The sequence below is a fragment of the Ovis aries genome, chromosome 7 (genome assembly GCF_016772045.2).
Source record: "Ovis aries strain OAR_USU_Benz2616 breed Rambouillet chromosome 7, ARS-UI_Ramb_v3.0, whole genome shotgun sequence".
In the NCBI taxonomy this organism is placed as follows: Eukaryota; Metazoa; Chordata; class Mammalia; order Artiodactyla; family Bovidae; genus Ovis; species Ovis aries.
Window position 1 is genome coordinate 41547677 of NC_056060.1, and position 12433 is coordinate 41560109.

General features: G+C 37.9%; 1 protein-coding gene across 1 annotated transcript in view; it reads right to left on the reverse strand.

Moving 5' to 3' along the window:
- Window positions 1-2004: 2004 nt before the first annotated feature.
- Window positions 2005-12433, reverse strand: part of MAP4K5 (mitogen-activated protein kinase kinase kinase kinase 5) — a 114413-nt gene continuing 103984 nt past the window's right edge. The window contains exons 30-32 of the mRNA XM_027971724.3: window positions 10866-10936; window positions 6337-6392; window positions 2005-3620 (exon numbers count right to left, since the gene is read on the reverse strand). Coding sequence (XP_027827525.1) covers window positions 3533-3620; window positions 6337-6392; window positions 10866-10936 — 215 coding nt within the window. The 3' untranslated portion in view covers window positions 2005-3532. The remainder of the gene's footprint in view (window positions 3621-6336; window positions 6393-10865; window positions 10937-12433) is intronic.

Here is a 12433-nt window from a genome sequence, read left to right on the forward strand (position 1 = left end):
TCCACTTCTCCTCTGGCCCTCCATCTTTCCCAGCATCAGGGTCTTTCCAAATGAGTCAGCTCTCCGCATCAGGTGGCCAAAGTATTGGAGTTTCAGCTTCAACATCAGTCCCTCCAATGAACACCCAAGACTGATCTCCTTTAGGATGGACTGGTTGGATCTCCTTGCAGTCCAAGGGACTCTCAAGAGTCTTCTCCAACACCACAGTTCTTAGAGAATCTTAATTTTAATTAAATCAATTTTATCAACTTTTTCTTTTATAGCCAAAGTCTTAATGATCTGTTTAGAAAATCTTTGTTTACCCCAAATTCATGAAGATATTATGTTTTATTTTTAAAGGATTATAGTTTTATATATTTTAGATGATTTAAAATCTACTTGGTATTTATTTTTGTTGACTGAAGCTGCAGTCAAGATTCATTTGATTTTCCATTATTGTTTTCAATACAATTTATTGAAAAGGCTATCCTTTCTTTTCCTCCCCTGCAGTGTATCTATTATACATAAGGTGACTAAATGTGGGTCTCTTTTCTCTTTTTATACATTAAAAAAACTGTAGGCATGCACATAAATAACTGAATAGTCCTATAAGTTTGTCACTGCTTCAAAAAAAAATCATGCCCCTCCCCATCTCTTCAGAAACCTTTTTCCTTCTTTTTTAGCAGATTATTTTATTTCCATGTCACTAAATAAGCTGCTTCTTAATTTTTAATTTTCTGTTGATTTCCACTGTTCCAGTTTACCTGCACACCACCGTATCCTCTCTGAATATAATTATGTTATATACTTCATTAGATTATTATTTACTGTTAACATTTTTAGGGCATTCAGCCACTGGTCACAGTTTATCTTTTCTTTCCTATATAACATTTTGCTTTCCTGGAGTTAATACCTGGCAGTGTTTGGTCTGACTTCAACCTTAGGTAAGTTTTTGCATAGAAATAATATCATCACAGATTGAATCCTAAAAGCAGAGACATTACTTTGCCAACAAAGATCCATGCAGTCAAAGTTATGGTTTTTCCAATAGTCATGTATGAGTGTGACAGTTGGACCATAAAGCAAGCTGAGCGCCGAAGAACTGATGCTTTTGAACTGTGGTGTTGGAGAAGACTACTGAGAGTCCCTTGGACTGCAAGGAGATCCAACCAGTCCTAAACGAGATCAGTCCTGGGTGTTCATTGGTAGGACTGATGTTGAAGCTGAAACTCCAATACTTTGGCCACCTGATGCAAAGAGCTGACTCATTTGAAAAGACCCTGATGCTGGGAAAGATTGAGGGGATGACAGAGGATGAGATGGTTGGATGGCATCACCGACTCAACGGACATGGGTTTGGGTGGACTCTGGGAGTTGGTGATGGACAGGGAGGCCTGGCGTGCTGCAGTTCATGGGGTCGCAAAGAGTCAGACATGACTGAGTGACTGAACTGAACTCCTGAGTCAAAGTTCATCTTTCCAAAGATACTTTCTCTTTTGACATTTTTTTCTTTCTTCATAGTCTATTTCCTTTAGGTGCTTTTTCCCTAATTGTTTGCTCTCTCTCATGTAAGAGGCTCCTTTGGATGTTTCATAACTCCTGGTTGTTTAATCACTTTTAATAGCATGGGACTAAAAGAATAACTGCAAGTCTGGATGCATGCGTGAGGTGGTGGGCACATTAACTATGATTTTCACTGTAGAGTTTCTCCAGCTGGGCAGTTTAGCCAGGACACCTTTGATGTCAGGATCTGTTTAGGTGTTTTCATTTGCGCTGGTCAGAAGGCACAGAGAAGACTCTTCCACTGTCGTTGGATGGGAAGATCTGGCAGCCAGGATTCAGAGAGGAGGAGGATGTTGGTCTTTGTGAACACAACAAGACTATTTCCTGTTTTGAGTATGACTCCCTGGCATCTATTGTATCCAGTGTCCTTCAGTCCAGAGGCCCCATTTAACATACCCAAAATAAACAGTGACACACTTACTGAAATCATATATACATTTTAAAAGGACAAAACATTATATATTTCATTTGCATAACATTTTATTGTTTGCATATTGCATAGCAAAAAGAACAGAGTCACAAGACTCATGGTCTGGCTCAATCACTAACTTGCTGTGTGAACTGGGTAAGTCTCAACCTTGCTAACCCCTTATTTCCTCATCTGAAAAATGGAGATGATGATCATACCTACTATGTGGGATCACTACAGACTGAATGAGATAGTTACACTGTCTTCCTCTCAAGGACCTGCTCAAAAAGAATCCATACTGTTACTATTAACCCCTTGTTCATCATCTCAAAGGTAACTGTTAAACGTATTAAGATAATAGGTACCAATGTGATGCTTTAATTTTTAATATTAACAATAGCAGAAAGGAAGAAAACTCAAGAATGGCCCTATCCTTTCCTATCTTTAGAATACTAGTTTTTATAATACTTATTTTATACTATCCCATCAGGAATTAAATTTCACTTAAAGATTTTTTTCTTAAACCTACTCAAAATGAAGATCTATGTATGGTAAAAAACCAAAGAATACATGTGTAGTTGCTTTACATTTTCTCCTCTGGCATAGTATATGTAGAATACATATCATGGGCAGTTAAATACTTTCCCCCTCTACATTAGGGATGGTAATATATATGAAGATTAATTTCTTATGCATTATCCCTAATGTAAAAAAAAAAATCACAGGTATATTATACTGCTTGTCAAGAATACATACACACGGTAGGCACATCTAAACAGACACACTCCTTCTAACAATATTTCGACCATCATCATCATCTTCTGTATGACCCCCTACAACTATATGTAGTTGAAAACAGAAAACTCACTTTTAAGGCAATTCTGGATAATATTATATTACAAAATACTTGTGTTAAATAAAATTGCATGTATGTACTGAACCTCCAAACACAGCCTTTAACCCCTCAAAGTACTAATCTTAAAAGGTAAACAAAATTTTTACACATTATAAAAAAATTTAAGCTGCTCTGCAACCCTCCTTTACTAAAAGTTAGATACATTACACCACTCCAGCAAGAGATTAATAAATAAGGATTAAATATTCTATTTTACAAAAACATACAGAATGGCCAATGTAAAAGTGAAGGCTTATCTGATAATTCTTTATCAAATTATGTTCATTAAGAAGGAATAGAAAATGGTATAAAATGAGAAAACGGTCACTAAATTTACCTCTCTGAAGATAATCACAAGTTGTTATCTAAAAATATCAGTGGCACCCTTGTTACAAACATTATTTTTTTTTTTTAAAAGACTGTGTTTCCTGGAACTAGAGGACTATTTGTCTCATAGCTTTTATTAAGCAAACTTGAAAAAAACCACCACACAGTGGCAAGAGATAGAATAGCTGTTTCCAGCTACAGAAAATATTGAATCCTACCTTAAAGTACAGATCATTTGAGATGTAACTCATAACAATTAAAGCAAATCATAGTATAGTTTATACTGAATTTCCTCAAGATATTTTTCCTTTCAGTGGAGTATATTCATTTTCCTGTCATTTGAGACCAGTTTCTGTTGCTTAGTAACTATTTTCATGTCCAGCCAAGATGTAAAGATTGCTGTGTGCAGTAGGATTTTCTGTTGGTCTACTTTCCAAAACAACAACCCTGCAATTAAATCATAACAAAAATCTCATTAGAGTAAGAACAGAGATTTTATCTTCAAATACTAACATCAAACTGGGAGAGAAGAATATCATTGTTCATGTTCACACAAGATTACAGAGATCATAGATGCATAGTCAAATTGAGCTTTATGTTTTATAGCTTAAAAAGAAAACTGAATAAGAACTGATGGATTTATGAATGTGAAAGTGAAAGTCGCTCAGTTGTATCCAACTCTTTGTGTCCCCTTATAGTCCATGGAATTCTCCAGGCCAGAATACTGGAGTGGGAAGCCTTTCCCTTCTCCAGGGGATCTTCCCAACCTAGGGATTGAACCCAGGTCTCCTGCATTGCAGGCAGATTCTTTACCAAGCTGAGCCACAAGGGAAGCCCAAGAATTTTGGAGTGGGTAGCCTATCCTTTCTCCAGTGGATCCTCCCGACCCAGGAATCAAACTGGAATCTCCTGCATTGCAGGGGGATTCTTTACCAATTGAGCTATCAAAAATATTGAAAATGTTTCAGGATAGTCTCATCTTATTTTAACCCAAAACAAATTTGCTTACTCATACATGTAAGCAAAAGTATAATAAAGTTTTAGAATATACATGAACAAGAAGGGGCTGGAGGAAGGGTTAAGAGAATAAAATAGAATTTTAAGAGATACCTACTCACACTGTTCTTTAAGATATCTGAAAAGAATAGTTTTAAAAACTATGAAGTGGGGCCATCTCCCTTGTCCCTGGAACAAGGGCAGGGAAAGAGTTCAATGAAAGGACCAATAGGAAGAAAATCCCCAAACCAATCAAATGGCATATCATCGGTTCTAAACTGCAGGAAGATAGGTTTGAGAACAAAATAAAAAATAATATGCCCATGCAGAGAAAAAAGTCTAGAAAGGGAAATGGGAAGGAGTTGCATAATACTGTGCATTTTTCTAGCGCAGGTATTTCCTACAACTAGCATATTATTACCTTTTAAATGAAAACAACAGAAAAGTAATATATACTTGAATTATGCATTATAAAAAACAGAAGGGAAAAATAAAATTACCCATAATTCAACTGCCCATTATTAATATTCTACAGTTAGTTTTCTTTCCTCCTAGACACTAATGCCTATATTTAAACAATACAGTTTAACAAATCTCTTTAAAAATTAAGACAACATGAATCCGCCATGGGTGTACATGAGTTCCCAATCCTGAACCCCCCCTCCCACCTCCCTCCCAATACCATCTCTCTGGGTCATCCCAGATTCATGTTGATGTATGGAAAAAAAAAAAAGAATAAAAATTAAGACAAAACAAAAGCTTTGGTTAAGATACATATCTTAAAATCAAGGAGATTCCCAAGTAAGAAGATAACCAGAGCAAGGCAATGGTCTGAGAAAAGTAGTTTTCTAGGGCAAACAGTGACAGAAAATGGAAAAACAATACAGACAAAAAAGGAATAGATGAAAGAGAAAATTCTAGGGGAAAGAGTTGGAAGGAAACAAGTAACTATAAGAAATGCCTTCTGATGCCTATCCTTTATGAAAAGGAATTTTCTCTTACTATATTTTATCGGAGTGCTGGGATCACTGGATGATTTACAATTCTTTCGTCAGCCCTTCCTTTTGGAGAAGCAAAGAGCCTCCCATTCTAGAGTCATTTACCAGGTGGTCCTCAAATTCTTTCTTTGCAGGACTAGTTACTGGGTTGCCATGATCTGTGGACTTGCCTTTACTACTAAGGTAGCTGTCATTTCCCAAAAATCCTTTTTCTCCTTACAAAAGTCTCTTTAAAATTTTTATGGAGGTATAACTCCAATTCTCCCCTCTTTCCTTAAGTGTATAATATTTAAGCAATGATTGTGACTAGACTGAACTTGAAGACCAGAGGTTCTTGATCTTTTGCTGCAGTTAACAACTCTTGGTGGGAAAAATAGGTATTTTACTCATTGTAGAGGTATACAAGAAGAACGAAAAGTATAAACTTTTTTCATAAGAGGGCATAGTTTTAGAACTTATCTTTCATTTTGATCACAGAGACCACATAATTCCTTCTACTTTAGAACGAGCTCAGAAACTGAGTCAAATATCACCTGATATATAAAGTTAAAGTCACAACGTGCACATTCTGTTGGATTTATGTAGTAACAGTTAACAGAAGTTAACATGCCAGGAAGAAATGATAAAAGACCCACAAATATATCATGCAACTAGGGACATAAATATCTATGTTAACACATTCTGTCTTGGCTGAGTATATCTCTAGAATCATGATCCTCACACACTAATAAAAGCTTCCTTAACTGACTAATTAAAATATTTCTCTCTCAATAAAGATATGGGGAAATTTCTCTAAGATTCTGAGGCTGCTAAGAGTTTCATTTAACATACACAAAAATAAATGAAAACACCAAACAAAAACAAACATGTAAATACAGAGTGGCTACCAGAGGGAAGAGGTAGGAGTGGAGGGAGAGCGAAATGGGTAAAGGGGATCAACTGTACGGTGATGGAAGGAAACGACACTTCTAGTGGTGAGCACACTGAAGAGTATAGAACTAGAAATATACAGCTGCATATATGAAACTTATACAAATATTATAAACCAACCTTACTTCAGGAAAATAAATAAATATATTGGAAAAAAAAGTTCTGTTTGAAATACAATCAGAGGTGACAGTGTAAGTAAAAACACAACTCCTTTCATAATAAAACAACCAAACTATTACCTGTCTGATCCTAATAAGCGGAAAACTCTTGTTTCATCTGAAATCTCCTGGGTAACCTATGAGAGAAAATACCCATCAGTAATATCTTATTTCCCATATTATTTAAATAATAATTTAAAAATCATTTAGCTAGAGCAATTACTGATCAGAATCATAGTTTTTGATAGCTTTTGATTCCATTCTTCAAATGGGAAAAATTTTAGTAAGTTTTTCTGGACTGCTTATTATTAGAAACAAATCATCATGTATGGGGTATGGGACAGGCACTTTACTTAGAACTCTTTATGATATGTATTATCATTCCCATATTATTAAAGAGTCAGAGAACTAATGTAACTTGGGAGATCCAAGATTTGAATATAAGTCTGCTAGACTGCACAGCCCCTACAGTGCAGATACTTGGGGTAGTGTCTCATGGCCCACCTGATTTCAGCAGAGCTCCGACAGACCCCCATGCATCAGTGTCTTACATCTGTGTACTGGTGGTATTCCTCTGCTCTGTCTTCTCCAAAACTAAACAAAGTGCTCAGACATGCACAGCTACTATTCCAAAGTATGGGTAGTTTATACTTCTGGGGGCAACTCCTCACAAACAGAGGCCAGCAGCTGGTGTGTAAACACACTTGTGTCTCCACCTTACAGTGAGCTAAATCTGAGGTATGTCTCACACTGACCCTCAGTAGTCCCTATGGGATTTATTAAATATGCTTTTGTTGGCTTTTTGCCTTTCTCCATCTTATAGTCCTCACTTTATCACTTGTTTTCTGGGATCTACTCCCAAATAAACTACTTGCCATTTGGATCCTTGTTTCAGGGTCAGCTTTTAGAGGAACCCAAACTATGACAATGTAAATACAGCATGCTTGGGGCTGGTGCATGGGATGACCCAGAGAGATGTTGTGGGAAGGGAGGTGTGAGGGGGGTTCATGTTTGGGAACGCATGTAAGAATTAAAGATTTGAAAATTAAAAAAAAAAAAAAACTAAAAAAAAAAAAACACCTAAGTATTAAAAATAGCATTAAAAATAAAAAAAATCTGTTTCATTTTTTGGGGCTGTGCTGGGTCTTTGCTGTTGTGTGGGCTTTTCCCTTGTTGTGGTGAACGGGGGGCTGCTCTCTAGTTACACAGACTGCTCACTGTAGTGGCTTCTTCTGTTTTGGAGCATGGGTTCTGGGGGCATGCGGGTTTCAGTAGTTGTGGCACATGGGCTCAGTAGTTGTAGCTCGCAGGCTTTACAGCACAGGCTCAGTAGGTGCGGCACATGGGCTTAGTTGCTCCATGGAATGTAGGATCTTCCAGATCAGGGACTGAACCCGTGTCTCCAGCACTGGCAGGTGGATTCTTTACCAATGAGCCACTGGGCAAGTCCTGGAACTAATGAACTTGAATCAAGAAAATAAATCTGGTGCTATACTAAGTGGAGCTGATTTTCAGAGTATTAAGTTCGGAAATGTTCCAATCATTGAGGACTGTAGTGGCTGAAAATTACATTATGATCATTCTATCTAGGCCCAAATTGAAGGATGAGAACAAAACCAGAAAGAAAAAGGTAAGCAAGATGACTTAGCAGAAGAAGCAGAATTCACACTTGATATAGTGAAGTGTTCCCATCTCTTTCAGAATTTTCCACAGTTTATTGTGATCCACACAGTCAAAGGCTTTGGCATAGTCAATAAAGCAGAAATAGATGCTGTTCTGGAACTCTCTTGCTTTTTCGATGATCCAGCAGATGTTGGCAATTTGATCTCTGGTTCCTTTGCCTTTTCTAAATCCAGCTTGAACATCTGGAAGTTCACGGTTCACATATTGTTGAAGCCTGGCTTGGAGAATTTCGAGCATTACTTTATTAGCATGTGAGATGAGTGCAATTGTGCAGTAGTTTGAGCATTCTTTGGCATTGCCTTTCTTAGGGACTGGAATGAACACTGACCTTTTCCAGTCTTGTGGCCACTGCTGAGTTTCCAAATTTGCTGGCATATTGAGTGCAGCACTTTCACAGCATCATCTTTTAGGATATGAAAATAGCTCAACTGGAATTCCATCACTTCCACTAGCTTTGTTCATAGTGATACTCCCTAAGGCCCACTTCACTTCACATTCTAGGATGTCCGGCTCTAGGTGAGTGATCACACCATCGTGATTATCTGGGTCATGAAGATCCTTTTTGTATAGTTCTTCTGTGTATTCTTGCTACCTCTTCTTAATATCTTCTGCTTCTGTTAGGTCCATACCATTTCTGTCCTTTATCGAGCCCATCTTTGCATGAAATGTTCCCTTGGTATCTCTAATTTTCTTGACGAGATCTCTAGTCTTTCCCACTCTATTGTTTTCCTCTATTTCTTTGCACTGATCATTGAGGAAGGCTTTCTTATCTCTCTGTATGCAGGTCAGGAAGCAACAGTTAGAACTGGACATGGAACAACAGACTGGTTCCAAATAGGAAAAGGAGTACGTCAGGGCTGTATATTGTCACTGTGCTTATTTCACTTATATGCAGAGAAACGCTGGGCTAGATGAAGTATAAGCTGGAATCAAGACTGCCGGAAAAATATCAATAACCTTAGATACGTAGATGACATCACCCTTATGGCAGAAAGTGAGGAAGAACTAAAGAGCCTCTTGATGAAAGTGAAAGAGGAGAGTGAAAAAGTTGGGTTAAAGCTCAACATTCAGAAAACAAAGATCATGGCATCCGGTCCCACCATTCATGGCAAATAGATGGAGAAACAGTGGAAACAGTATCAGACTTTATTTTCTTGGGCTCCAAAATCACTGCAGATGGTGACTGCAGCCATGAAATAAAAAGATGCTTACTCTTTGGAAGAAAAGTTATAACCAACCTAGACAGCATTTTAAAAAGCTGAGGCATCACTTTGTCAACAAAGGTCCGTCTAGTCAAGGCTATGGTTTTTCCAGTAGTTATGTATGGATGTGAGAGTCGGACTATGAAGAAAGGTGAGTGGCGAAGAATTGATGCTTTTGAACTGTGGTGTTGGAGAAGACTCTTGAGAGTCCCTTGGACTGCAAGGAGATCTAACCAGTCCATCCTGAAGGAGATCAGCCCTGAATGTTCACTGAAAGGACTGATGTTGAAGCTGAAACTGCAATATTTTAGTCACCTGATGCGAAGAACTGACTCACTGGAAAAGACCCTGATGCTGGGAAAGATTGAAGGTGGGAGGAGAAGGGGACGACAGAGGATGAGATGGTTGGATGGCATCATCAACTTGATGGACATGAGTCTGAATAAGCTCCAGGAGTTGGTGATGGACAGGGAAGCCTGGCATGCTGCAGTCCCTGGGGTCACAAAGAGTTGGACATGACTGAGCGACTGACCTGAACTGATAATGAAGTATATTCTACAGATTTCTAACCACAGGACTGACGCAATGAAAACAGCACTTAAGGACAATTAATCTTATGGCAGTAAATAGGACTGTAGGGTTTATTAAATGCAGGGGTCTGGTGACATTTAGTGATATAGGTCAGTAACTAGATAAACTGAAGACAGCTGATTTATTATGTCATTTTTACTTGGAAGCATTCTAATTCTGCACTCATTTAGAGGTGGAAATAGTTATAAGTCCATTCATTTGTGAGACCTTGATGTAAAAGAACTACATAGGTACAAATGGGAAATATCTTTGCTAGAATTAATCTCTTAAAGTGGGAGCCTAAGTCCCATCTCCTATATGACATGTATCCTGATGATCTCAGTAGAAGTGATTTTTGGAAACCCTTCACATCTAGGGTCTGCCACTGAACTAGTGCTGTAACTCTTGTTACCTAACCTCTCTGTGCCTATAAAATAGGGAATATGAACAGTATCTAACCTTACTCTGCCATGCCTTCCTCCAGGGGATCTTTCCAACCCAGGGATGGAACCCAGGTCTCCCACATTACAGGTGGATTCTTTACCGTCTGAGCCACCGGGGAAGCCCAACCTTACTTTGAATGGTACTTAAAAACCCTACTATTCTACTTGCCTTCAATAAACTAATATTTGTAAAGTGCCTGGAACATAGACACAAGGGGTTTGATATTATTCATAATTATATTCATTATGTCTTCAATGCTATAATAATAACAGCATCCTAAATGTATTTGGTACACAATAAATATTTAGTAAGTGAGCTAATTTTCTTAGATTTTCCTTAGTCCTGTGATTCAACACATATTAACTTAGAATTTTAAACATAATATTAAAAAAGAAGCTCCACATTTGTAGACTATGGAGAAGGCTTATTACCTTTAGAAAAGTTTAGTAAGCTTAGCGACCATATTTATAAATTACAAATAAGAGGACTGAAGTTGTGTAAACTCATGTTTGACTATTCCTTTGGCCACTGAGAATACAATAAACACAAAACTGGACATTTTTTTAAGGGAAAACACTGGCAATTTTGTTCTACCAGCACTAAAGGCACTAAACATGGCAATGTGGGTTCAGAGAGAAAATGCATAAAATGAATATTGCAACAATTAAAATCTTTAGTGAGAATCACTGGAGATAATTTGAGAAATCTTACCTCATCTGATTTGAAGCTTTTACCCTGCATTCCATGTTTCCAAAAAGCCAATACACTGTCTTGAAGGCATACTAAAAAGGATAAGGGAGAACAGGACTAAAATGAGGCACAGAGCTCTGCATTATACATTTTCCCCGACTGTTTTTAATCAATGATAATGTAAGGTTACTTGGTGCAAAATTCCACTGTCTAGACCATTAGTTCCCAACATTTTTGTGGCTAAGACATGCCAAAGCTCAAATAACGTATTGAGGCCGTGTCACAGAAGTTTTCTTAAGATATATTATAACAGGCATTTATTTAAAAATGGGCTTCTGATGAGTGGATATCAGCACATTAATTTTTCTTTCATATACTATCTTTTGTCTTATCAGTTCAGTTCAGTCGCTCAGTCATGTCCGACTCTTTGTGACCCCATGAATTTTGTCTTATAAGAGTAAATAAAATAATAAGAACATATAATTGCTTTTTTGGATAAAAGACCTGATTATTTAAATACTATCATATATTTAGAAGTAGCTATTAAGGAAGCATCTTTTATTTATGCTCATGTTTTCCCTAATACAAAATTAATTTTCAAAAATAAACCTGTCTCAAAATTTAACCGCACATGAATATTTTTGACCTGTGAAGCAGTTCTTATTGGAGGGGCTAGGCGCTCTCAGCTACAATACTCCCCAGTCTTGCCCCAGCCCCATCAGGCCTCTGGAGCCCCCTGGAACATTGCCCTGGGCTTGTGAGACCTGCTGCCCACAAGTGTGTTCACAGATCTGGGCCAAGCTTGCTCACCTTCTTGATGGTTTTGGATTCAGGAATGACTCACTTTAGGAGGGCCCAAAGTGCGGCCACCCCATGACACACCATGTCCCCTCCTGCTCCTCATCCATCTCCCATGATTCCCTGAGGTGGCTGAAGGCTGAAGGGAAACCTGTTCTCCCCGTGCCTTGTCCGTTTCTGGGTCTTGCCTGGCACCAAGCACAGGTCTGGACCCACTGAGGCACCCACATGGCGTTACTTCGTGGTTTACAAACAGAGTGGCAGGGGTCCCAGTTTGGGGGTGGGGGATAGCAGGGCCTCTGGTCCTTTCCTGGACAGAGGCTGGAGTGAGTGAGGGACCAAGAATGAGGGAAAGAACCAATTTAATTGTTGAAGAGTTAGCCATATGCCCTGTACCAGTAAAGGTGATGAGAGAAAGTGATTGAAATTTATTACACCTTTTACTGAATACTGACTCTGTAAAAAGTTAATGTAAAAATATTCTGGAGACATAATTTAGCTCAATAAACATAATTTTACAGTGACAAATTATACAAATTTCACTAACCATGAAATGAAAAAACAGGTACTGGCTTTATTTTTAAAAGGTGACTTAAAAAGACTCTTTTTCCCCCATGAGGATCCTTGGAATTAATCCAAGATTCACTGGAAAGAAGAGATTGTAGCCTAGGAGGAACAAACTTTTGTATAACAACTAAAATTTCCCAAAATGTTTGGCACATATGAGAAAGTTGAGGTACAAGTGTGTTTCAGTTAAAATTAAGAGAATCTAAAGATCTATATGTTGGAAT